The 27,751-nt window shown below is 46.1% G+C and overlaps 1 protein-coding gene across 5 annotated transcripts in view; it reads left to right on the forward strand.

Annotated features, from left to right (window-relative positions):
- The first annotated feature begins 3,431 nt into the window (after window positions 1-3,431).
- RBFOX1 (RNA binding protein, fox-1 homolog (C. elegans) 1) overlaps window positions 3,432-27,751 on the forward strand; it is a 441,591-nt gene continuing 417,271 nt past the window's right edge. For all 5 annotated transcript variants that reach the window (XM_010840448.1, XM_010840441.1, XM_010840445.1 and 2 more), the window contains exon 1: window positions 3,432-3,596. In XM_010840448.1, coding sequence (XP_010838750.1) covers window positions 3,498-3,596 — 99 coding nt within the window. In that variant the 5' untranslated portion in view covers window positions 3,432-3,497. The remainder of the gene's footprint in view (window positions 3,597-27,751) is intronic.

Here is a 27,751-nt window from a genome sequence, read left to right on the forward strand (position 1 = left end):
CACTGTTGTGTGGGTCAAGTTCCATCTGAAGACGGCATTATTCATTATCTTCCTGCACACTCTCTGCTTCCTACAGGGTAAGCATTCCATGACGGCTCCTTGTAGTTGAGAAAGCAGGAGGGCGGCCCTTGAATGTAACTCAGAATATACACCCAAGTGACACTGAGTGCCCGGACATTCTTTGTAGGGAGAGAGAAGAGTATTTTCTTTCCCCCGCGTCTCCCATTTATTCATGTATAATAGAAGAATCATTTGGGAGCTAGTAGCATTGATGTGGCTCTCTCTCAGTCTCTGTTGAGATGGAATTCAAATTCAGCATCCCCAGACACTGCTTAAAAGGCTAGCAGAGTTTTTTTCCACTGAGCCATAGTTGCAGCTGGGGAGTTACCGTTTGATTTGGGGTCACCCGATGCTGTGTGCGTTTCTTGGTCACTGCAAAATCTTTCCTGCCCTGTCTTGTATCTGTGTTGATGGGCTGTGTACTTGGCTGTGTGCGTAGTCAGGTTTGCATGAATTTGTTTGCATGCACTTGCGCAGGGACGTTCTGACTTGGTTATCCAGGGAATGCAGCCTGGCCGGGGATCATCTTGAGACGCGTTTATATGGTCTGGATTCTACGGTTTCCCTTTGCCGGCTTCCAGTTCCCCTGGCTGCGAGACCTAAGTCTAAGGGGGAAACTGGGAGCCATTATTGCAAAAAGGGTCTGTAGGAATCCAATCACCACGGAGAGTTTTCAACTTTCGGGAGAAAAACGGACGCGCAAACCAGTGTTGGCTCAGTGCAGCTGAGAGCAGTTATTGGTTCCTTACATAATGTATTTGTTTTTCATTAAACCATTCAGATAAGGTCTTATTAAAGTGCCATGTATTATTTATCGTGTTTCTTATGAAAATGAGCTGAGGGGGAAATTCTGTCCTCTTCTTGGGGCCTTTGCAGGTTTTTCCAGTGCCAGCAAGGGATAAAAAAAAAAAAAGACAGGCAGGACCAACCCCTGTCAGTACAGCAGATTGCTTAAGGCAAAAGGAGAGAATGGGAAGGCGATGGGAAAGATGGGATAGGCAGAATCTTTGACCTTTCATTCCAGATTGTGTTTTGTGGGATGGTTTTCCCTCTGATTTTGAGAATTGCAAAATTTTACCAAAAAAAAAAAAAAAAAAAAAAAAAAAAGACAGGCAGAGAGTAAGAAAAGACAGTTAAAAAAAATTGAATCAGTTTATTGGTAAATCAGACCTTGTCTGATGAACTGAGACAAAGTATAGGAAGGATTTTTCAATCACTACACCACCCCACCCCCGCCCCCACTCCCCAAAAAACAGTGTAAGATACCAGTCTCTTCTCCCTTAATCCTTCAGACAAACTTCTGTTTAGGGTTTAGCATCCTAGGGTGCCCCCTTTAAACTGAGGGGGAATGTGAGAGTCCCAGGGTGTTGGAGAAACTGGTTTTGCAAGGTGAGGGATAGAAAGAAAACAGCCAGGTCGGGGCCTAGTGTTTGGCCGAGTGAAGACTTGGTTACTGATGGTGTCTCAACAGAACAACAACAACAAAAAATGGAGCTGTGGTGTAATTAATTGCCTTTTCTTCAGAAAGCATTTTGATTAGCCTGCAGAGTGAGTTGTGCCTCGTGAAGCTGATGCCTGGGAAACTGTCATTTGGCCGAACATCCCCATGAGCCTCCCAGAAAGGTCAGTGGGGTTGCCCCTGGTGGCGAGTCCCCTGCCCTGTCCTTCAGGGCGATGGCACCCACTACCCCTGCAAGGCTTCTTGCAAGGAACCCAGCAATCAAAAGAGATACTGTTCATACAGCCTCTTGCTCTGAAAAAGAAAATCCCAATTGCTGGGTCCAAATCTATATCACAAAATAGGACTACTATTTCTGATCGTTTTCCTGCCGCCCAGAACGTGCTTCCCCTCCTCCCCACCCCACCCCGCCCCCACCGCCATGGGGGACCAAGGACTCCTTAGAGTCTTAATATTTTCTTTTGATTTGCAGATCACATCCTATTTTATTGCATAAAGACTAACGAAATCTACTAATGAATAATTATTACTTCATAAAATAGAGGGGAGGGGGGGAGCCCCTTTGCAAGAGTGGAATGCTAATGCTGGCCCGAGGAGGGCTGGCCAGGCAGGAAAATAAAATAAATAACCCCTGATCGGGGGTTATTCGGGGCTGCAGCCCAGAGTCATCGCTGATCAAATCCGGACTTGCCCACCCTGCGCGTTTATTAATTTGAAAAGAGCGGGGATCCTAGAGAGAGATAAGCCCCCTTGAATTGGCCGTAGGGCTGGAGGTGGTCTTCGAAGAGGGGCTTGATTTCTACGCCAGCCCCCAGCCCCGTTCAGGGCGGTTTCTCCCATCCCAGTCTCGGGCTGGGTGGTGTGCGCCCCGCTGCTGGCTCAGCCAAGGGGAGGCGCAGAGCAAAAAGCGGCGCCCCGAAGGCCCGGGGGGTGCAGCGCCACCTGGGCCGCCCTGCCCGGGGTGCGGGGACCCCCACCAACCTCCCTGCCTCGAGCGCCCGCAACAGCCCCCAGCTCCCCCTGGCCGCCCCCTCCCGCCCCCCAGCCCCTAGGCGTCCTCCCAGCACTCCCACGAGGGGGAATCCCATTTCTGTGTTTATTTGCCAACCGAGCCGGGCAAACACCCCGCCGCCACCCCACATCTAGACTCTGGGTCCCAGCTCCCATCGCACGAATTGTCCAGCCTGCCTGGATGCTGGCGGTGTGGGGCGCTCGATCGCTTCCTCGCCCGCCCCGCGGAGATTTTTAGCAGACACAATTTGAATTTTGGTGAGTCGTTAAGAAAGAAAAAAAAAAAAAAGGGGGGGGGAAAAAAAAAAAAAAACAACCCTGCCCCTGGGCCCATTTGACAAATGAGGAGACGCGGCTTCAGCATCAGCGGCTTGAGCCTCGGTGTGAGTCTAAATCTCTCCCTCTCTCTCTTTTTCTCTCTCTCCCCTCCCTCTCTGTCGCCCTTAGCTCCATTCTCCCCCCCGCCCACGGCCCCCCGCCACTACTCAGCATCTCCCGGAGGGCCTCCGCCCCCTCTACCTTCAATAGAAGTTGCCTTTGCTGGTTTTCCCATCTTCGCGGGGGCGGGGGGCCAGGAGACACCCTCCACTTTGCGGGGCCTCAGAAAGCAGGCCCAACAACCAGAAAGGAAAAAAAAAAACAAAAAACCAGCTACAGCCACGAAAGGAACAAAATAGTTGCCCGGCCCTCTCAAGTGTCTTAGTTGGAGGCAAGAGATGAACGCCGCCGGGATCTAGCACAACCTACGGGAAGGAACGCAAGGGAGGAGGGACGGACCGACGCGCGGGGTGCGGCGGGGGGGAGGGAGAGAGAGGGAGAGAGAGAGAGAGAGAGAAGGGAGACAGGCGCCGGGTTTTGACTTAGATAATCAGCAAAATTAAAAAAAAAAAAAAAATTTGTAGCGGCCAGGCAAAGAGCAGCGGCGATTGCATGCGAGCGTGCCCACTCGTGCTCGGCGGGCGCCAGTATGCAGCATCCTCTGACGGGGGCCACCTGCGTGGCGCTCCCCAACGTGGGCATGTGTCCCCAGCTCTCGTGTGCCTTGACTTTTATGTACTTACAGCAGGTAAGGCGCGCGTTTCTTCCCTCGGTGGCTGCTTCCCTGGGGCTCGGCGGCGGCGGCGGCCTGGGTACCCGAGTCGTTGGGAAGCGCTCTGGTACCTTGGATGGGTTTGGGGAACGGGGAATGCTTGCGTGTGGACCGGAGGGGTGGGAATCGGAGCCCCTAGTTCTCCGTGGAGCCCGGACACCCCGCGCCTGGCTGTGTTTGCTGCTTTCTGGGTACTTTGAACGCCTGATTCTGAACCTGGGTATCGGGAGTTTAAAATTGCAAACTGCATTTTTTTTTTTTTTAATCACTCGCATTCTTTCTCGTGTCCGTGCGTCCAGTGGCGATATGAGCCTAAGACCTCTTTGATGCTAAGAGTTTGGGTCTTTGCGGAGGCATTTGGGTGTCTGGAGTTTTCATTCAGCCGCTTTAATAAGGAGTGCAAAAAACATATATGTCGGTGGGTAGGTGCTGAGTATTTTTGTTTCCTTAAGTTTGTCTGGGTTGTGCTATGTTCCGCCCGCGGGGGACCCAAGCCTTCGGCTTTCTGGAGCGTGTCAGCCCCCGGAACCTGTGTGTAAACTCACAGGGGATGCTGTGATGAAGGCTAGTGGTTTAGGATGCAGTCTTTGTTGGCATGGAAAAAGGCTCCCCCCGCCCCCCACGCTCCCTTAACGGTCTTGTTGATGAGTTCTGCGTTTTATTTTCCATTCTGTGTCTATTTCAGAATCTTTCACTCTCTTGTCTTTCTCTGGGTGTTTCCCTCTGACCTTCTTTTCCCCCCCTTTTTTCACTAGTAGGGTGACCGCTTAACTTGGTTCCAAGGTTTGGGAAACAGGCTCAGTATTGCCTTGTGGGGTGACTAGCCCAGCTCTGTCTCACTGGACAGGGCTTGTGGATGTAAACTGGCAGAGTTGAAGAAATCCTTTTCCCTTCCTAGGATCACGGATCCTGCTCTAGGAAGAGTTAACCTGCTTGGAGTCTTTTAATCTGTTTTTCCACTGACTCCCTTCAAGAGTCTCATGTGTTAAATGTGTGTGGTTGTGGTTGACTAAACTTCCTTTACAAGTGTTCCAAGGGGCCTCGTGCTCCAAAGACCCTGCGTATTCATAAAATGTCAAGATTCTGCTTTGAACATCTGGGTAATTTGTCATCAAGTTGGTTGCCTCCAGAAAAAAATATTTCTTGGGCGCGTTTTCTCTTTCATGTCTTTTGGAGAACAACCTTTTTTTATTTTTCTCGTTGTTTTACTATCTTAGGGCCAAACTGGTTTATCCTTTTAAATAGTGTTTTATCCCGTTTGTCATTAAGTAAGTTGTGCCAGGAAACATTTCCCAAGAGGTTATTGGTAACATATGATGTGATTCATCTGCTTCTACCATTTCTGTGCCTTTGCTGTGAGTGTGTGTGTGTGTGTGTGTGTGTTGGGTGTGTGTGTTTTATACCAGTTACCCACCAGAAGAGTCTCCTAAGGAGCTTTCTACAAATGCTAAACCTCAGCTGAATTTAATCAGATTATTAATATGAGCTGATCTTTTGCCTACCGTACTCACTTCTTTCCTGTTGTTTATTAATCAATTTGAGAAGCATTACCTAGCAAGTAAAATACTACAAAGTGTTCAGTGTGCTCACGGTTTCTTTATGCATGTTTCTTTTTTGTTTTTAAGAATAAATTCATGTTTCTTCCTTCTGATTGTTAAATGGCTTTGCTTTGGGGGGCATAACTTAGGAAAGAAGACAGTGACTTTGAATGAGAGGTTATTCTTGCCTTGAAAAGGACAAGTTATCTAGGAGGAAGGCAGGGGTTTTTAACATCAGTCAGGCAGTGTCTATGGAGGAGGGGGAGAAACATTCCTGCTCTAGAAAAGGGTGGTTCAAGGGGGATCTTGGCAGCCATCACACATGTTTAGAAGTGACCGAATCAGCATTGTGGTTCCATATGGCAGTAGATGAAGGTGGGCTTTGACACGCACTGTGGAAGGCACCCTCTTGCCAATCTCTGACAGGGCTTATAATGCTTTCTATGAAAGCCCTGATAAGGTGATGCCGACATGCATCGGAATGCGGTGTGTGTATCTGTGTGTGTGTCTGTGTGTGTGCATTTTTCCTGAGTTTCATTTCATGCCTGAAGTATGGTCAGGCAGACATGTATTTTTGCCTGTCAGGTTGAGAACCAGGTTTTCCAGCCATACATTCCACCTCGCTAAAGGCTCCCTCTCAGGGTGGGAGAGCTTTATCTTCAGGTCACCTCTCCTCACCACAGCTGGCGTGATAGTCTGTGGACACGTCTCCTGTCATTGCTTTTATTTAGCAGTCCGGACAGTTGGCTGATGAAGGGTGTGAAAGAGTTCACATCAGTCTCCACGAACCACTTACTGTCACCATCTATACATCTCCTGTTGTACGACTCTACAGTGTTTTCTATCTGCTATTAATCTATAACTATCACTGTATCTCTATTTAATTTTGATGACCGGAGGGCTAAATCTGTATTTTCAAAGCTGATCAGATGGCTGGATGGGGCCATATTGATGATAAATGACACTTTCATTGGAGACATTTTTCTTTTATTATTATTTAGAAATAAACATATTTCAGGAGTCTTGATCATTCAGATCACCAGTTACATAAGACCATAATTAAAACACGACTCTTATTTTGGAAGCATTATCATTCTGTTTTCTAAAGGCACACACTCTAATTAGGGGCCCCTGAGTCCTCCTTAAAATACATTTTCCTGGAATGAAGCTTCTGATGGTGCTTATTTCTCATCCAGTATTGAAGGAAAATGACTTCGTCATCCGTTTTCTTTGCCTTAGCCTTGACATCTCACCTCTCTTCCTAAACCCTCCCAGATTTGTTCCTAAGACAACTCATAAAAGCAAAAATCAATCTGTATTCCTCAGCATCGTGTTTAGCCTGAATGACCAAGTGAAAACGACATAACCATTTTGCCACAAAAAAACAAAAAAGAAAACAAACTTGTTTATTCAGGCCAAAGAAGAGGCAACTTTGGTGTCGAAATTATTTGACTTATTCCATTTCATTGATTGCTATTCCCCAGTGACTCTACTTTAGGTGGGTATTTTCCTACAGTTACAATTTCTTTCTTTTTTCCTTTTTCTCCTCTCTTTTCACATTAGAGATGTTACTACAGTTGGGATCATGTCAAGTGGTCCTTTGGCATCTAGATCTCGAGGCCAATGATGTCATCACATACAGATGTACCCACATCTGTATTCCTCTAGGGTGGAGCGGCGATCTTGGGGCCCTGGACCATTTTTAAGGTGGATGGGACAGGCGAGCTTTGTAACAGTTCTGGGTTTGGTCTTGCCCTCTAGGGCAAGTTTCTGTTTCAGCCTCCATTCTTGACACACTGCAGCATCTTTATCTGGTGTCTTCGTTGATGGTGAATCTACTTCTCCCAAGTGAACTTCAAACTCACACCTCCCCAGTACAGAATCTGCCCAGCTTTCCAAAGCAGGTAGCCATTTCAACAGTCTGACTTGGAGGGAAAATTCTGAATACAGATTCAGAATTTTCAGGGGCTTACTACAAGCCGGGTCAAAAGAGAATAGGTAGTGTTTTTCACAGAGAAATAGAAAACAACCACACACACACACACACACACACATTCCTCATAACAACAACCAAAAGAAAAAAAAAAAACACCAAGAGATGCTTGATGTCTATCCTAAAGTCACAGGGTGTGCGCCGAAGAGCATTGCATAGTTAAGTATGGTAAGCGTATGGACAGAATGGACAAGGGCTGTTGCCTGACTCACACTGCATGCCACACTTCCCCTAGAGCTGTTTTACACTCAGTACTAACTCTCTGGGAGAGGATCAGTAGCATATTAACTTCATTTTCCCCACTTCCTAAACCCCCATCAGTGTCTCCCAGTCCTGTTCTAAGAAAGCTTCTCATCTGTCAGATCCTTTTCACTGAGAACCTTTTTATCAGCTTCAATTTGAAAACAAGTCAAATGCTTAAATTCTACATTAAAAGGGAGGGGGCAGGGGGGGTCCCCTGCAGTGGACGGTGCCACTGTCAATATCCGATCGGTCATTTTTCCCCACTTAATGATGATCCATGTGGTTTGTTTTAAATAGTGAAGTGGTTTGTACAAAGGGTAATTCCTGGTAAATGAAGTCATTGCTCACCATGGACACCTTCAGATCGAAAGCGATTGAACTGAAACCTGCATATCAACCCTTTTCTGTCTTTAATTAGAAAGCAGATCTCAGCTCCGAGTCGCCAGGAAGATGGCTCTTACACCAAGGCAGTGGGGACGGGGTGGGGGGCGCTCACCCCCGTGCACCTGCCGCGGTTATAAATTTGGGACACGCTAGGGAGGCTGTAACAATGATGGTGTGCAGAGAAGTTCAATTCTCATTCTAGTTACTTACCTTGTGCTGCTTCGTCTGATGATTTATAGAGGACCAAATGGCATTTTATCACCTTCTTTCTTCTCGGCTTAATCCCGTGTTGATTTATTAGATCGTGCTGTGGATCGGGGGGAGTCAATAGTGTCAATAATGCAGAAAAGAATTAGGATAGATTATCTTCATGTCTGAATTGTTTAAGGAATTTAAGTGGCTGGAATGAGCTTCTGCCCAAGCCTGGGTGGCTCTCTGATAGAACCGAGGACCTCGTGTCTCTTTGTAGAGAGACCGCGTGTCATAAACTGGCTAATTAACCAATTTTCCTAGTTTCTCCGATTTTTCCAATGAAGGGGGAAAGACATGAAGTACTGGGCTCTTGTCTGCCATGTAAAAGACCCATATCTCAGGTGGGCCGAGGCTCACCCTCTGTTTTCCTCCTTTTTTAGGGATCTGTGGTGAAGCAGGGTGGGGAAGCACTACAGGGTTCCTTGGGCCATGTCAGCCTGGAGAATATTTCATCCAGCATTCACTCCTGAAAACCGTAAGCGTCCGTCAGTCCAGAGACCCGAGTCCTGCGCCGTTCGGCAGCTCTGTCTGCCATGTCGTGGCGGTTCCCCGTGTCAGAACAGACACCCGGCGGCTTCTGCCTTTACCCAAGTCCAGAAAGCCCATCCTATTAACACTCACGCCATCTGTTTTCCTTGCAGCCGGCCCTTGAGTAATTGTCCAGTAACTGATGGACGGAGGGTAGACAATCTTTTTTTTAGGGTTTTCTGATTCATTTAACCAGGCTCCCTGCCCCCAAGAGAAAACGTAATGCTTGTTTATTCATATTTGGCCGGATGAAAACAGTGTCGTTTGTCAGGCAAATAATAGTCTTCTGGAAGAGAAATTGCTGCCTTGTAAACAAAATCAGGTTGGTTCGTCGGCGCGACACGCAGAGGAGGTTGTCCTGTGAATGAGCAGAGATGACAAAGTGTGGGCGTAATCGCCCCTTCTGTAGAGACCTTTTTGACGGACGGGGAGAGGTGTCCCAGTGTGCTGTTTAATTCATTGAAGAAAGGCAAAGAAAATTCCATTCATCAGTAAAGTTATCCTCTTCCCTGTGCGCTGCCCCACGAGAACTTGGCAGGGCTGGGCGTTTCCTCTGGGACTGTCTACCTGATGTGGCTGGCCTGGCCTGGCCCAGTCCAGAGGGGCTGCGTCAGTGGGGTGAGCTCTCAGACACAATAGCTCAGGAGGGCCTTTGCTTCGGCCCTTCAACCACGCTGAGTGCAGGCGAGCTGGGGGCAACAAGCAGACCTCCTGTAGGAAGAAACTCCTAGAGAAGGGTTTTTCCAAAGGACCCTCAGTTCCATTCTCGAGCCTGTTATAGGCTTGGGAAAGTGCTTCTGTGGTTAAAACTTTCTGGTTCCTGAAACAGCTTGGGGAAAAAAAGGTTTCATTGCTGTTTCTGCTCTTCCTGGCATACTGTGGCCCTGACTGATGGATCTCGGCTGGAAAAGGGCAAAAGATGATGATGTTCTGTTATTGCCCGGGACCCTACTTCTGAGTGCTCTCTTGTTAATTTACTTTTAATATTTGTTAAAGTAAATATCGTGTTAGTTTTACTCGTAATATTTGTTAAGCATCAGATGGTTTAGAAGGAGTTTTGCTCGGCTTGTCCTGACCTGTTAGACTGCACGCAAGATAGTGGCAGAGATGCCTCCATTTCTGTTCTCTTCTACCTACCATGCCTAGAAGAAAGTCTGAGACATAGTAGTTGTCCAACTAAAATAAAATGTGCAATGGATGAATGAGTGAATGCATTTGAACCTGAGAAGCGAGAGGAGGAATGTATTTATAAGCCAGAGGAGGCAGTGACTGTCCATGCTTTTTACACGTGTGTAAATCATGATTTACACGTGATTTACACACATTTACATGTGTGTAAATCCAATCATCCAATCTTTCATCTGTCCACGCAAAACATGGTTTCCAAGCATCAAGGATGATACCGCGCAATGGTTAGGGAAGATCTCCGCCACCCTGGAGCTGACATTCTAGTAAAAGAGTAGATGGTGCAGAAGTAAGTGGATCAAGAGGTGTTTTCAGATCATGGAGAGTGCTGTGCAGGAAATAAATGGGGTGATGGGTGAGGATCAGCAGCAGTTATTGGTTGTTGGGCTTTAGCTGATGGCTGGGTCAGTGTGAATCCCAGGAGGAAAGTGATGATTTTCCTGACCTGAGGATAAGGGATTTGGGGATGTGTGAGTTGTTGAGAAAGGTGTTTCAGGAATGAATGGAGAAGAGCAAGTCCACCTGCCTTGTCTGCAAAAGAGGATGTAAGCGACTGAGGGAGACAGTAAGTGGTGGAATTGGGTCAGCTGCCAGTGCGGTGGTCTCTGTGGATAGCAGGCGGCTTCTGTTACCCTCTGGAAAGTGTTAGTTGCTCCATCGTGTCCAACTCTGTGCGACCCCATGGACGGTAGCCCTCCAGGTCCTCTGTCCATGGGATTTCCCTTCAAGAACACTGGGTTGCTGTTTCCTTCTCCATTCGATCTTCCCAACCCAGAGATCAAAACTGGGTTTCTTGTGTCTCCTGCATTGGCAAGAGGATTCTTTACCAATGGCACCACCGCCTGGGAAGCCTGTATGTAAAAGATGTGTGTGTGTGTGTGTGTGAGTGTGTGTGTGTGTATGAGTGTGTGTGTGTGTGTGTATGAGTGTGTGTGTGTGTGTGTGTATGAGTGTGTGTGTGTGTGTATGAGTGTGTGTGTGTTAGTCCCTTCAGTTGTGTCTGACTCTTTGCGACCCCACGGACTGTAGCCCACCAGGCTCCTCTGTCCAAGGAATTCTTTAGGCAAGAATACTGGAGTGGGTTGCCATTCCCTTCTCTAGGGGATCTTCCTGACTTGGGGATCAAACCCAGGTCTCTTGTACTGCAGGCAGATTCTTTACCATCTGAGCCACCAGGGAAGCCTGTTACCCTCTTGGGCCACATTGAAAAAAGGAGAAAAGACAGAAATGAGTGTCCAGTGAACAATCAAGACAAAACCACTCCTGAGTTGTTCTGTGGGACCCTTGGAGACAGGTTTTGCGATTGCAAGTGGAGAGAGGTTTTTGACGGAAGCCCTAAGTAAGACATTCTTTGTGGAGCTCCAAGAGTCTTGCTGGTGTCTTCTGTCAAGACCCTATCATGGTACTTAGACAGTGAGTGGCCTTGTTACATCAAAAACAATGAATGTGGCCCAGAGTTTCTCAAATGTTATTCAAGCATCCCTTTCCTAATTTTTGCCAATTCACTCATCAACAACAGTTGATATCTACTTAGTATTCACTTATGTGTTGAACTTCAAAGTAGACTGTCTAAACCCCAAATAAACACACTAATAAATGAATCAAGACATCCCATCATATCACAGCTGTGATAGTATTTTTCCCAATAGACATTGAAATACTTGTACATTGAAGTATCTGTTCATTCACATGTTCATTCATTCAGTCTTTGAGCTCCTGGTAGGGGCCAGCTGATCTCGATTGTTTCTAGAACAAAAAAGTCCCCCCACCACAACCCCATCCTCACAGAGGGTTCATTCAGTTGTCCATCCCGGTGCCATCTTGTGAACTATTCATGCAGTGCCACGCTTTGCTTAACACTGTCTTGGTCCATTGGCTTTCCTAGGAATCCCCTTCCATGCCTGGCCTGGAATGGCTCATTCCTCCCGACCCAATTTGCGAAAAGCAAAATTCTAGTTTTCTCTGCGTCACCTCTTGTCCTCTTTGCCAGAGCAGTAGTCAAGAGTCCACAGTAGAAGAAATATATAGTCATATATTTAGCATCTCTATGCTATCCTGGGTGCTCAGTCGTGTCTGACTCTTGCGACCCTATGGATTGTAGCATGCCAGGCTCCTCTGCCCATGGGGTTTCCTAGGCAAGCATACTGGAGTGGGTTGTCACTTCCTTCTCAGGGGATCTTCCCAACCCAGGGATCAAACCCAATTCTCTTGTATCTCCTGCATTAGCAAGTGGATTCTTTACCACTGCACCCCCTGGGAAGCCCATATTTAATGTCTGTAGCCATATATTTAACACGGGGGGCTTTGAGTTGGTGGGACTGGGCAGAATGTGGAGCTTGGGCCTCTGACACTCTAACTGGTGAGGAAAAGCCTCCCCCTCTTTTCATCCTGTTCTTTATGTTGTGGTTAAACACACATAGAATCAAAATTAGGAACTGGAGCCAGAGTTTAAAAAAAAAAAGGCATTCAGAAGGTGAGTATGTGTTCCTAGGGAGGTAATGACTTTTTCTTTTTTTTTTACCTTTGCAGCCGTGGAACAAAGTACAGGCAGCCATAGGATTTCGGAGCCTCAGATTTCCCAGCCCTGATGAGTAAATGCACAAAAGTTTCGGTCGTAATGAGCATTTTCTTTTTTGGCATCTGATGTTTGCCCAGGACTCACCTCGAGGACTAGATGCTCCTTATCGAAAACAGCAGTGAATACCCCAGCTGTTCCTTTAGATGGTTCTGCTTTCTCCAGGCATGGGGTGAGCTCTGCCCTTAGGCAGGAGTGAGAGGCGAGAGGTATCCCCTCCCCAACGGATGGGTCCTTCTCCCACACAGTGAACAACATCTGGGTCCAAAGAAGCAGAAGGAATGATGGGGTGGACACGTCGCAGTCTCCAAGTGCCCATCTCAAGATCCTTCCAAAATTCAGTTGAGGAACCGACATTATTTTAGAACCAGTTGGTGTCAGCTCTTTTGCAAAGCCTACTTTGAAAGAACTGGTGTCTCCGGAGCTGTATGTAGGACAGAAGTGGTGAGCGGAAGGCTTATCCTAGCTCTGTTACTCAATTAGCTGATCCAACTGGATCGAGCAAGTTGCTTAACGTGATTCAGGGGCTTTAATTGCCTTCTGTGAAAAAAAAATAGGGGTAAGAATAACTATTTCATACTGCTCTTTGCAAGATTAAATCGAATCCTTAGCACAGCATCTGGGACAGGGTGAGCGGCCAATGGCTGTTTATTAAAAAGTGAACGAAAGAATGAATGAATACCTGTGTTAAAAGAAGTAGCATCTGTTTATCCAACATCATTTTTTGTTTCCCATTTCTCCCACGTCAACATGATACATGCCCCAGTGGCTTGACAAGGACGCACACGAGGCATGTAGGGAGTAGGGGTCTCTCTCGGGTCCCTTGGTTCCTCCTACCTGTCCTGGCTTTCTTCCACTTTTTTCTCCCGACCCCTGGAAGTCCTGCTGGTGGTACCGCCTTGTAAAGTGGCTGCACAACTCAATTAATGCTCTGTGACAGGAGGAGGGGAAATAAACGTCGTCTTGCTCTTGTCGGTAGCAAAGCTATTTACTTTCAAAAACTGACAGAATCGCACTGCAGGGGCTTCACTTATTTCTATTCAGAATGTCCTTGTTCTGGATGGAGGAAACCTGAGCCACTCTTTCAAGTTAATTCCCATAAGCTTCCCTTGGGTGGGAGCTGGCTAAAGTGAAGATGGTCCCTGGGAGAGTCCAGGGAGTCCCTCCGGGGCTTGGTGATGGCCGGGTCCTTGACTGATGCCTGGGCAAATGTCCCAGTCTGGGGATGGACGGTCCAGCTGACATGTGCATTTTTAGATCCTGGATCTGTCCTGCCAGAGGGCATATGTGTCATCGTGTCCTCTTTGCTGTTGTTCAGTTGCTAAGTCTTGCCCGACTCTTTGTGACCCTGTAGATGGCAACACACCAGCTTCCCTGTCCTCCCCTGTCTCCTGGAGTTTGCTCACACTCGTGTCCATTGAGTCAGTGATGCTGTCTTGACTATCTGAGGATAGATATCCAACTATCTCATCCTCTGTCACCCTCTTCTCCTCCTGCCTTCAATCTTTTCCAACATCAGGGTCTTCTCTAATGAGTTAACTCTTCGCATCAGGTGGCTAGAGGATCGGAGCTTCAGCTTCAGCATCAGTCCTTCCAATGAATATCCAGGGTTGATTTCCTTTACGATTGGCTGGTTTGATCTCCTTGCAGTCCAAGGGACTCTAAGAGCTTTCTCCAACACAATTTGAAAGTATAAATTCTGTAGCGCTCAGCTTTCTTTATGATCCCACTCTCATATCCATACATGATTACTGGAAAAATCATAGCTTTGACTGTACGGACCTTTGTTGGCAAAGTGATGTCTCTGTTTTAATATGCTGTCTAGGTTTGTCATAGGTTTTCTTCCAAGGAGCAAGTGTCTTTTAATTTTGTGATTGCAGTCAATGTCCACAGTGATTTTGGAGCTGAAGAAAAGAAAATCTGTTACTGTTTCCACTTTTTCCCCGTCTATTTGCCATGAAGTGATGGGACTGGATGCCATGATCTTAGTTTTCTGAATGCTGTTTTAAGCCAGCTTTTTCACTCTCCTCTTTCACCCTCATCAAGAGGCTCTTTAGTTCCTCTTCACTTTCTGCCATTAGAGTCGTATTATCTGCATATCTGAGGTTGTTGATATTTCTCCCGGCAGTCTTAATTCCAGCCTGTGATTCACACAACCCAGCATTTCGCATGATGTACTCTGCATATAAGTTAAATAAACAAGGTGTCTATACACAGTCTTGTCTTACTCCTTTCCCAATTTTGGACCAGTCAGTTGTTCCATGTCAGGTTCTAATTGTTGCTTCTTGACCTTCTCAGGAGATAGGTAAGGTAGTCTGGTATTCCCATCTCTTGCAGAGTTTTTCAGTTTTTCGTGATACAAATAGTAAAAGGCTTTAGTGTAGTCAGTGAAGCAGAAGTGATGTTTTTTCTGGAATCCCTTGCTTTTTCTATGATCCAACGGATGTTGGCAATTTGATATCTGTTTCCTCTGCCTTTTCTAAATCCAGCTTGTACATCTGGAAGTTCTCTGTTCACATACTTTGAAGCCTAGCTTGAAGGATATTGAGCATAACCTTGGTAGCATGTGAAATGAGTGCAGTTGTACTATAGTTTGAGCATTCTTTGGCATTGCCTTTCTTTGGGATTGGAATGAAAACTGACCTTTTCCAGTCCTGTGGCCCCTGCTGAGGTTTCCAAATTTGCTGACATATTAAGTGCCACACTTTAACAGCATTATCTTTTAGGATTTTAAGTAGCTCAGCTGGAATTCCATCACCTCCACTAGCTTTGTTCATAGTAATGCTTCCTAAGGCCCACTTGACTTTGCACTTCAGGATGTCTGGCTTTAGGTGAGTGACCACACCATCGTGGTTATCCAGTCATTAAGACCATTTTTTCTTTTACAGTTCTTCTTCTGTGTATTCTTGCCACATCTTCTTAATCTCTTTGGCTTCTGTTAGGTCCCTACTGTTTCTGTCCTTTATCATGCCCATCTTTGCATAAAATGTTCCCTTGCTTTCTCCAGTTTCCTTAAACAGATGTCTAGTCTTTCCCATTGTGTGTCCTGTTTGTTCTGAAGCAAAAGGACAGAGCTTAGGGGTTCCCAGCCTCACATCCCTCTCATCTGAACCACTCCTGGAATTTCTGGAAATGCAAAAGCACCTCGTGTAAAAGCCTGGGCTTTGGGTTTATCGATCGTCTCCACTTAAACCCTCTGACAGGTTCTCTCATCCAAATAATCTGTGTAAAGCTTTTTTGCTTCCTCCCTTCTGCCTCACCATCCCCCCTCCCAAAGCCCCAAGTGTTAGCAATGAACAGCCAAGTGGAAGTCCTTCTCTTCAGGGTGCGATGGCACAACCTTCCACTAGGGGTCTCCGTTTAGAACACAGTACTCAGGATTCTTGAGAACTCTTTTTTTCTTTTTTCAGTCTCCTTTCGGTTCCATTCAAAGAGTGAGACTCCCCTAAAAGCTGGAGATGCGGCTTGTTAGGTCTTGTGGATAAGCAGAGCATCCAGCCGGGTTCAAGGCAGAGGATGATGATGAAAAAATGATAAAAAATAATGAAATAGTAACTTTTCTGTGCTTTATGACAAGCACGTGAAACTAAGCCCTTTTACATGGATTATGTCTTTTAATCCCCCACAAAAGGCCTCCAGGGGAATTGATAGGAATATGAAATATTTTTTCTTTCTTTTTTTTATTTTTAAGATGGGAGGCCTAGATGAAAGGTTGTGTGTGTGTGTATATGTGTGTGTGTGTGTGTGTGTGCTGAAGAGCCCATACTTAAAACCAGACTGGCTCTCTCCAGGGGCTTGCCAGGTTGTTCATAAGGTAAAGAATCTGCCCGCAGTGTGGGAGACCCGGGTTCGATCTCTGGGTCCGAAAGATCCCCTGGAGGAGGGCATGGCAACCCACTCGAGTATTCTTGCCCAGAGAATCCCATGGACAGAGGAGCCTGGAAGGCTACAGTCCATAGGGTGCAAAGAGTCGGACAGGACTGAGTAACTAAGGCACGTGCCACACACACACACACACACACACACACAGACACACACACACACACACACACACACAGACTCTCTCACACACGTCTCCCTCCAGAACCAGGCTTCTGAGCTCTGGGGTTTGTGCTGTCTCCTTGACCGCCCACTTGCCCTGCAGGGCACTGGTCCCCCCGATACGCCTCCACTTCAGTTAGGCCATCCCTCTGCACCTAACCACACCCTTGTTTCTTTTTCCTTTTCAAGGCAAAACGTGTCAAAAAGGCAAAGAGTCCAGAGATGTCTCGACTTGGAAGCTTTTTGCCATTTTAAGTCGTTCTGATGATTGTTGAAACAATGACAGCACACGTGGAGGCTGTCACCCAGGGGTGGGGGCTGAGCTGGGGAGCCGGTGAGCCGGGGGGAGAGAGCTGATGGCGAGCGCTGGGAGAAGAGTGGCCTGCCTGTCTCTACTGCCAGTTCCGATCCCCAGATCCCCCCTGTGCTGAGCAGCTCTCCAACCAGGAGATGCAGTCACTGCCCGGCACCGTATTAATGATTTATACACCCCAAGCCACTGCTTTTGTTCACGTGCGGGGCCGGTCTTGTTAATAAAGGAATTTCTGGAGGTGGGATCTGGGCTCACCAGGCTGTTTTCCTCAATGCAGTGGAGACTGCTTCATCAATCAGAAGAATTTAGTGCTTTACAACCTTCCTGAGCTTCTGCCTGTGTGTGTGTGTGTGTGTGTGTGTGTGTGTGTGTGTGTGTGTGTATAGTGGATGTAATCAAGTCCACCTCGGGGCATCTCCACTGCCTTCCTAGGAAGAATGAATGAAGGAGGGGGTGCCATCTAAGGTGTTTCTGGGTTGATTCGTTTGTTTCGCAGTGGTGTCAGGGTCCTATTTGTTTACCATTTGGCGTTTGAGCTTTATGGTGTTGTCTGTGAAAATGGGCTGACACCGTTTTATTAGCATAAAGAGATGCAGGCCACACTAGAACCACCTGCTTCCTTCATGCCCTCAAAGATGACAGGCCAGGGAGATGGCGAGTGTGCTAAAGACAGAATCCTCCTTCACTACAAGTCAACAGGACAACCTGTGTTCTTTAAACAATGGGATTTTTGAGGCTTTACTTTTTTTTTCTTAAATTATTCACAGAAAAAGGACTTGGCTTCATTTTAAAGCTGAGGGAAGATATTTATTTTCTGAATTGAGAATTCTGGATCTTGGAAACTTTCTCCTCTCTAGTGAGCCACAAAAAGCGAATTTTAATCCCTCCTTTGTGTGTGTGTGTGTTTGTTCCTAATTAAAGGGGGAAAAATGGTATAGTCACATGGTGTATTTACCACCGTCCATTTCTTTTTCAAGGTATCCATAGAGAAAAGTCCTGAATTTCTGGGGGGAAGGGGTAGAGGGGATATTGCATGTATGTTCTCTTCATTGTATCATTCATTTCATTTTGCATGTGGTTTTATTTCTTCCCCTATAGAACTGATTGATAACAACTAACAGAGATCTGAGTAGGAGTTTGAGGGGAAAACAGAATACTAAGAAAATTAGGATCATACTTTACATATGCTATCCAACAGGCTTCTTTTTACCATAAGATGAAAGTTTGATTTTATAGAAATGCACCTGACTTTAAAAAAACAACAAAGAGATGTAAGGATTTTAGGAAATAAACATGTCAGTTTAGTAGATTCCCTAAATAATGCATGAAAGATTGAACGCAGAGACAAATGAATAAAGCTGCAACCAACCCCCACTCAAACCGGGGCTTTAATTTCTTTTAGAGATGGGAACGTTTTGGCTAACTGGTTCTTTTTCACATTGAGGCTTATGAGGAAATGAGAAAACGTTTTTTGAAACTGTCCAGGGTCTTAGTCAGCAGTCATGAAATGGACACAAATATTCAATTGCAAAGACTACCTTTCCCAGTCTCATCTTCTTGAGAAGTGGAGAACAGAGAGTACATATTTACATAAGTAAATAAAGGACGGTACAGCCGTTTGCCATCACAGGAAATATGATACAGCGTTTGCACTAAGCAAGCAGGTGTCCAGCACACACAGCTTCCATTCATATTGTACTGATTTTTGTGTTTGTGTTTGCCCTCCATTCTCTGCATTCGTGAGTGTCTCATTGTCTTTAATTATGTCTACGAGGCACAAGACAGGAGTCAACATCTGCTCCATTGTTTACCCGGTTTACATATAGCTTTGATGGGTTATTAAACAATCTATTTTTCAAACCAAAAACAGAGGCACCAGCCGAACCCGTATTATGGCATTTTGTAAAGACCCATTATGCAATTAGCACTTGGGATTTGTGCAAAGCTGGTGATTCACCCAAATAAACAGCCCTTTATTCTGATAGCTTTTCTTGGCTTTGTGGAAATGTCCAATCCCCACCCCCCACCTCCAAGTCAAATCACATTTCCTCCTTAATCGTGTAGCATGCCAAGAAGATGATATAAAAGAGATGTGTTCATATAAGAGATGGATCCTTCATTTTTAAAATCAGAAAAAGAACAACTCTCTAAAATAATGCTGTCTTTAATTCAAGCCAGCAATTACTATATTACAGAAGACAACTCTTGCCTGACACGTGAGACAGACTTATCAAAGTTTATCCCAGACTCTCAGAGAAGACTGGCCATTTGTAGACTGTTCCTCACACTTCATGATCTATTGCAGAGACTCACCGAGTCATCTACAAGAAAGCGTGTGTCACCCATAATGACTGGCTCAGACCTCATTCTCTCACTTAAGTAATTGGTTAATAATTAATTCAATTGCTCACTCATTCAACAAATGTTTACATAGCCTCTGCGCTGCCTCAGAAATGAGGTCAGTCCCTAAAGAGACACAGGAAGGAACAACCCACGTCATTTTTTCCTTCATGGAGCTCACAGTGTGTTGAGGTTAGCGATCACTGTATACATCGGTATCGCAAGTTTTGGGGTCTGAAAGAAGGGTCACAGAAAACAAAAAGGGCTGGATTCAAAGGTGAAGAGTGTTCCTTCTAAGGAAGCTGCATTCAGGCTGAGACCAAGTAGGAAGTGGACAGAGAGGTGCGTGGGGAGACCATGCACACAGAGTGTGTGTGTCCCGAGCTGGGTGATCTCAGGGGACGCCGAGGAAGGCCAGGGAGCCTGCAGGACAATGAGTTAGGGCAGAAGAGACAGACAGGGGCCAGAAGCCACAGGGGTTTAGAAGCATCCATGTGGGGGTGGATTTTAATCCAAGAGAAACACAAAGAAAAAATAAAAAAGACGAACGCAGAGGGTCTTTTTAAAAAATGTACTTTTAATTGGAGGATAATAGCTTTACAATGTTTTGTTGGTTTCTGCCTGACAACAACATGAATCAGCCATAAATGTGTACATATCCCCTTTCTCTTGAGCTTTCCACCCACCCCTCTAGGTCATCACAGGGCACTAGGCTGAGCTCCCTTGCGCTAGCTTCCCGCTAGCTACCTGTTTTACATATGGTAATGGATATGTTTCAGTGCTACTGTCTGAATTTGTCTCACCCTCTCCTTCCCCACAGAGGGTCTTTAAGCATGGGGCAAGTATGATTGAATTTAGCCTTTAAAAAGACCAGTTGGGCTGTTCTGTGGAGTCAAGACTAGCAGGGGAGGAGATTGAAAGCAGAGGCTCAGGTGGGAAGCTGCTGCAATAATTCAGATGCAAGATGACGGTCCCTGGGAGTTGATACAAGAGATGGACAGGAGGGAAAAGTTTGAAAAATAAGCCTGATATTCCATGTGACATTCTCCACCCCCTGCTGCAAGTATTCAGCCAAAGGCGAGCATGTGTAATATCCTGCAGGGCGGGGCATCTGAGAGCTGGGGGAGGATGGTAATGTCTCAAGAGGCACCGCCCTTGAATACAGGGGGCTTCACCGAAGAGAGTTACAAGCCAGTTCCAGCCTGGTCTCCCTGGAGTCTACTTTGCCAGGGCTCCGAGTCTCAGCGGCTGGGCCCACACCTGGTTTGGTAGCAGTTACCACACAGAATGGCACCCACATTGACAGTGTGACCTCTCCCCTCTTAGCAGCAGACTTCTGAAATAACTGAGTGAGGAGTGGAGAGCTAGTTGGATGAAATGTCCCAGGAGCAATGCCTCTGTCCCCCACGTCTGGTCAGGGGAGCTCGGGAGTTACGTGCATTCCTGTTGGTGTCCGGCAGAAGTGGCTCTGGCTCTTTAAACCATTATGAATCTTACGGGCCTCTGACCAGCTAAGTGGGCATGTCTCTTAACCTCTCTGGAGCTTCTTTTCTACATTTGTGAAATAGAGGTAATAGCCGGGCCAGTAACGTGGGGTTGTCATGATCACGGCCTGAGGTGATCTGTACAGCACCCACAACAGCCCCTGGCAAATGAGAGCTCAGGAGTGATTTTACCAGTGGCGGTGGTGGTGATGGTGCTGATGCTGGTCCTGATGGTGGTGATGGAGGTGGTGCTGGTGGTGGAGATGCTGGTCCTGATGGTGGTGATGGAGGTGGTGATGGTGATGGTGGTCCTAATGCTGGTCATGATAGTGGTGAGGGTGGTGATGGTGCTGGTGGTGCTGGTTCTGATGCTGGTAGTGATAGCAGTGGAGGAACTGATGGCGATGGTGGTGTAGTGGGGCGAGTGTGATGCTCTGAGTGATGATGGTGGTCGTGTTGATGGTGGTGAAGGTGCTGGTGGTGGTGATGGTGGTGACAATAGGGATGGCAAGGATGCTGATTTTGGTGATGGTGGTGATGCTGATGAGAACGCAGTCTAGTAGAACAGTTGCACAGGTCCAGATCTGCCCCTTGCCGTCACATATGTCCACTAGCAAGTTGCCTTTCTTTGTTTTAGTTTTCTCATCTATAAAACGGGGATGATGATATGCGCTGTGGTCACTGCAATGACAAAAGGAATTTATATTTGTTAAAAAAAGTGTAGCATTTATTCTAATAAACATTATCTTCAATGAGCATAGAGTGTTTGATAAAGAACAAGCTGGCCCCGAGTATAGCCTTAAAAAAAAAATGGTACCCAGGGGCTTCTTTATTCTTAATTTTGCTTTTCATTGTGAGCAGGAAGGCCATCTTCCCCTTTTCTTTACTGTGAGACCCTCCCCGACTGCTCTCCATGTGTTCTGAGTATAGCAGGTGTGTGGTGAGCTGGGATTCTGGCGGGGTGCAACATGAAAAAGACTCCCAGTAATTATAAAAATAACAACGAGGGCTGCTTAGCATGGTAGGCAGATGAGCACACCGCTAGCCAGAATGATAAATAGCGCCTGCAAAAGTTAGGTCTCAGAGGGAGTGTGGGAACATATGGGGATAAACCACAGCAAAAGTTGGGCATCCTTGGTAAGTTTCAAGCGGTTTAACGAAGGCCACTCCAGTGCCAAGCTTCCTTTTCTTTTTTTCTTCTTCTTTTTTTTTTAATCCTAATTTTAAATCTTTCCGTTCCCTTTTGTCCCTTTGTTCTATTTTGGTCCTAAAAGAAGTATTCAGCTTTGAGGTCAGCCATGGAGTCTCCAAGGAAGTGAGGTCTGGGTTGTAACCCTAACACAGCCGTCCACCCTGAAATCTGCGAATTTCCACCCCGAGCTCTATCCAATATCGTTGGGGGGCGATGCAAACGAACACAGTAATTATGTTATGGAATGCCAACTTGTTGAGTTCAGATCTGTGATAGGTGGGTGTGCATAAAAATACGCTCCTCAAAACGACCCAGCCCAGTGAGTTTTATTTGGAGAAGGGGCAAACAGCACTCTCTGCCAAACATTATTTAGAAAGAAGATGTGGACGGTGGTGGGTTGATGTCAGGTTGCTGTTTTTGGGTCCTGGTCTGAATATAGCTTGATCTGTGTTGTCATGGCTCTGCAGCAGTGGGATTTCTCTGGAAGGAAATATTTCAGTTCTTGTTTGCCATTCATGCAGGTTTTCCTAGGGCTCACTTACAGGAGATTTCAGCATGGAGACAAGGTTTATGATGTAGGTACGAGGTGGTTCAGTGGTAAAGAATCCTCTTGCCAATGCAGGAGACGCAGGTTCAGTCCCTGGGTCAGGAAGATCCTCTGGAGGAGGAAACAGCAACCCACTTGAATATTCTTGTCTGGGAAATTCCGTGGACACAGGAGCCTGGTGGACTGAGGTCCATGCGGTTGCAAAGAGTCAGACACGACTGAGCACACATTCATGCATGCATGCACACCTGAGAGCTGGTGTTGGCTCCTTCATAGATTTCCAGGATGCCTTATTTAGCAAATACATCAGCATCCTCAGGAATGGAAAGTGAGAAGAGGAATCAAACAGACCTGATTTTAACTACGGCCCTCCCATTCAACTTAGCCATGAATGATTTGAGCTTTCTGAATGATACTTCCTCATCTGTATAATGGGGCTAATACAGGCACCAAAATCAGAGACTTGTTAAAAGATTGAATCAGTTAAAGTTTCTAAAGTGCTTAGAAGGGTGTTTGGCACTTGAAAGTTCTATAAAATGCTTGCTGATACAGATGAGCAAAAAGTATCTCGTATGACTTTTTTTTTTTCTAATTTTATTTTATTTTTAAACTTTACATAATTGTATTAGTTTTGCCAAACATCAAAATGAATCCGCCACAGGTATACACGTGTTCCCCATCCCGAACCCCGCTCCCTCCTCCCTCCCCATACCATCCCTCTGGGCCGTCCCAGTGCACCAGCCCCAAGCATCCAGCATCGTGCATCGAACCTGGACTGGCAACTCGTTTCCTACATGATATTTTACATGTTTCAATGCCATTCTCCCAAATCTTCCCACCCTCTCCCTCTCCCACAGAGTCCATAAGACTGTTCTATACATCAGTGTCTCTTTTGCTGTCTCGTACACCGGGTTATTGTTACCATCTTTCTAAATTCCATATATATGCGTTAGTATACTGTATTTATGTTTTTCCTCCTGGCTTACTTCACTCTGTATAATAGGCTCCAGTTTCATCCATCTCATTAGAACTGATTCAAATGTATTCTTTTTAATGGCTGAGTAATACTCCATTATTTTTTAAAAGCATGCATGTATGTATATCTGCTCTTCCCATGGTTACTCTTGAATTAACCCAGAATCTGTTAGTTGCAAGGGACAGAAAACTAACTCAGGAACTAGCTTAAGCAATATGGGGTTTTGTTTATTCATGGAGCTGGGATGTTTGGGGTCAACCAGCGAGAAGTGAACAGTCCCTTAAATGCTGGCCTTTGTATAAATGGAGATGATCAGGCTACCATGTAACCAACCACCATGAATCAGCCCCACACTCACAAAACTGGACTCGAGCCCAAGGAATTTTTCAAGTGCATTGCTACGTTATTTAGAGCACTGCCCACAACAACCTTGTAAGGAGAATATTATAACCTCCAAATTTATAAGTGAATTATTTGACATTCAGCAACTCACCCAGGTCAACAGAGCCAGGAATAGTTAGAGCCAGATTCTGAACCTAAGCTCAGTAGGGGCTTGATATCTGAGTTCTTAGCCAGTATGGTACATATTATAATAAAAAGAAAATTCTGTTTTATATTAGTCAGTTGGAGACCTGCAGAAATATATTTTCCAAAAATGTGTCTTTGGAAGATACACAGGGGGCTGCCTGAGGCTGGGACCACACCCACATGTTCTGTGATCCTGGGCAAGTTGCTTAACTTTTCTGTGCCTCAGTTTCCCTGTCAGTCGTACAGTGATAGTAGGAGCAACACTTGCCTTTCAGAGTTGTTGTAAAAATTATACGAGTTAATCTAATTTGGAAAGTTACATGTACACCAGTGTTCATAGCAGCGCTATTCACAATAGCCAAGACGTGGAAACAGTGTAAACACCCATCAGCAGGTGAATGGATAAAGAAGATATGGTATATATACGTACACATGATGGAGCACTACTCAGCCATAAAGATGAGTGTGAGATTGCCATTTATAGCAACATGGATCAACCTAGAGATTATTATACGAAGTGACATAAGTCACTTATTTCACTCAGGCAAATATTATATCATGCATATGTGGAATATAAAAAAAATAATAATACAAGTCAACTTATTCACAAAATAGACTCACAAAGAAAACAAACTTATGGTTACCAAAGGCGGAAGGGGAGGGGAATGGACAGCGTGGGATTGATGGATACACACTGCTATGTATAAAATAGACAGAATATTCCTACTGGGTAGCACAGAAAACTACAGTCAATATCTTGTAATAACCTATAATGGATCTGAAGCTGTACACCTGAAACTAACACAATATTATAAATCAAGTGAAATAAAGTGTTAGGTGCTTAATCATGTCCCACTCTTTGAGACCCCATGGACTGTAGCCCGCCAGGCTCCTCTGTCCATGGGATTCGCCAGAAAAGAATGCTGCAGTGGGTTGCCATTTCTTTCTCCAGGAGATCTTCCCGACCCAGAGATCGAATCCACGTATCCTGCATTGCAGGCAGATTCTTTACCATCCAAAAAAAGAGAGGTTACACAAGTGAGTACATAAAGGGGTTAGAAGGTGCCTGGCAAATAGTAAATGATATATATGGTTTGTTCCCAAAATATTTAAAAATAGATGGTAATGTCGAGTCAGAAAGGAAATGAGGTCACTCCGGGTGGTTCCTCTTTTGATGTCCCCAGTGTGCCCCAGAAGGGCACTGCTAATCCGGGAAGCTGAGAAGCCCACCTGTCAGAGGCTGTCTCTTGCCACCAGCTGCCAGGCTGTGACATCGCGGAGAAACCATCTGCAGTGGTCAGCACCTTGGCTCCGACTTTCAGATGCTCAGCTGCATGGCTTGGTCTTGGGTCCCTCCTCTCTCTTGGCTGCAAGGACCAGACTGCGTAGTCTCTGAAAACACAAATGTGCATGTCTTGTCTCCATTCTCCCCCAGCGCTTGGCGATGGGTTTGGTGGGTGACATTCTGTGCCTAATACACACTCTTTGGTGTTTGTTTTAATTTCTGCTCTGAGTCTTAGTTGCAGCACGCTGGATCTTTCGTTGTTGTGTGTTGCCTAAAGTGAGGACTCAGTAGTTGTGGTGTGCGGGCTCAGTTGCCCTTCGGCATGTGACACCTTAGTTCCCCGACCTGGGATTAAACCAGTGTCCGCTTCGTTAGAAGGCAGATTCTCAACCACTGAACCATCAGGAAGTCCCCTACTCTTTGGTTTGATAGCGTCTGTTTCTTGGCCTGAAATGGGAAGTGAAAGCTTCTGCTTGGAGAAGGCAGACCTTATCTTAAGACGATTGTTCATTGTCAGACAAAAGGGCTAAGGGTGTATGTTCGAATTTCTTAGTGTCTGCCTAGATTTGGGGCTTCCCGAATGGCCCAGGGGTAAAGAGTCCACCTACCAAGCAGGAGACGCAGGAGACGTGGGTTCAGTCCCTGAGTTGGGAAGACCTCTGGAGAAGGAAATGGCAACCCCCTCCAGTATTCTTGCCTGGAAGATCCCATGGACAGGGGAGCCTGGTGGGCTACAGTCCATGGGGTCGCAAAGAGTCAGACACGCCTGAGCACACATACTCCTTGATTGTACAATATGCAGTGTCTTAGCATCTCTCCACATTGTTCGATTTTCTTGGCCGTCTTGAAACTCTCACTCCTGCTGAACTGTGGTGAGAGTTCTTTCAGTACATCCACAGGGCTGGGCAACGTGCTTCCAGGCAAGATCACCTGATCTGTCACTGGGAGCCTGACTAAAGGGATTCTGACTCTCCATGCTTTTCCTTCTGAAAGGCACAGCACATATTGGCCGCATACATCAAAATCTGATGGATGTTCAGAGGCCCCACAGGGGTCCACAGATGGATGTCAGAGGACCCACCAGCTCCCTGCCATGATACGGAACATTTTGTGAGTTATGTGCAGTTTTCTGGGATGAGGACAAAATTCTCAGAGTGGTCCATGCATCAAAAATAAGAGTGAAGAACCATCTCTTCACCTCGAGAAGAGGCATTTATAGAAGAAAGAGCCAAGGACAAGATGGCCCGAGAAGATAAGGAGCGCTGGAGGTTGAGATGGTGACACGGGGTCATCTCTTTAGGGCTTTTTCTCTTGGATCACTCTGTCATCTTGTTTTTCTTTTCTTCCCGTGGTTACTCTTGGCTGGTGTTCCCATGTATCAGCCCATTTCTACTGCCTTAGACCTCCTCTTCCTCAAGAGGTATTTTTTTGCTTCCTGATGACTCAGTGGGGTGGAGTGGGAGGGGCCGGAGGCCAGCCCTTCTCCAAGCCTTCAAGTCTTGTCGATCTGTCTTTCCGGGCTATGGTTTTGTCTGGCTTTGCTTTAATGGCAATTAGGGTACTTGAGAATGAGTGAGAGATTGAGGGCAAAGGAGATGAGGGGTCTACTCGGCTTGAATTTAGTCCAGGCCAGCATTTCTTAGAATGTGTCCATGACTGTCGCAGGCACAAAAGGGTTTCTCTTAGGTTTTATGCACTAGGACTTCTGGCCTGTTGTACAGGTCTGCATTTAGTAGCTCTGTTTTCTTGGCCAATTTACTTCCCCTCTCAGTGGCTCTGTGTTCTTGTCTCTGATGCAATAAATGTAACAGAATCTCCTTCATAGGGATTTAGAGGGGATCACCTGAGATAACACATCTGTTGAAATTAGTACAGGGCAGGGCCTAGCACAAAATAAGCACTGAATTCACAGCAACTGTGATAATGATGATGATGGTGGTGGTGGTGATGGTCACAAAGATTCTGATGAAAGTGAAGAAATAGGAGGAGAATTGGGAGAAACAGTAAAGAACTTTGCCCAGGGACTGACATAATTATTTACTCTCAATAACCAGATATTCATATAGATAGCAAGATGGATGGATGGATGGATAGATGATTGGATGGATAGATGGATAGATGCATGGATGGATGGATGGATGGATGGATGGATGGATACCTGATTGGATGGATAGATGGATGGATGGATGAGTGGGTGTGGATGGATGGATGGATAGGTGGGTGGATGGATGGATGGCCAGTCAGTCATCAAACAAGTTTGGGAATGTCTGCATCAAACATGGTCAAACAGGTCTCTATTTTTCTTCCTTTACAGGACTTCTCGGGTGCTGTACTAGGCTATGCACCATGAACCCCCAGTGGGAGAGAGAACAGGCTGAATCTCTCCTACTTTTCTAGCCTCAGGGTTCTTTTTACAAATGAAGCATCTCACGAGGCATCTTTGATGCTGAGTTCACTTTGGTAGAGGCCAGTGCAGATGTAGTCTCTCGGGGGAAAAGGATGCCTGGAGTTCAGGTGGTTCAGCCTGTTCCCAGGGAGGACAGAGCATGCATGGGGTCAGGACAGAAAGACCAGTTCTGAGTCCTGGGGCCTCAGGCTATTTGGAGTGAACTCTGTACCTGGCTCCCACAGGGCCCTGCAGTGCATGCATGTGTGCGCGCACACACACACACACAAACACATACAACCGAAGATGCTGGGAGGGCAGGAAGCACAATCTAGCCGAGC

The sequence above is a fragment of the Bison bison genome, unplaced genomic scaffold (genome assembly GCF_000754665.1).
Source record: "Bison bison bison isolate TAMUID 2011002044 unplaced genomic scaffold, Bison_UMD1.0 scf7180017864144, whole genome shotgun sequence".
In the NCBI taxonomy this organism is placed as follows: Eukaryota; Metazoa; Chordata; class Mammalia; order Artiodactyla; family Bovidae; genus Bison; species Bison bison.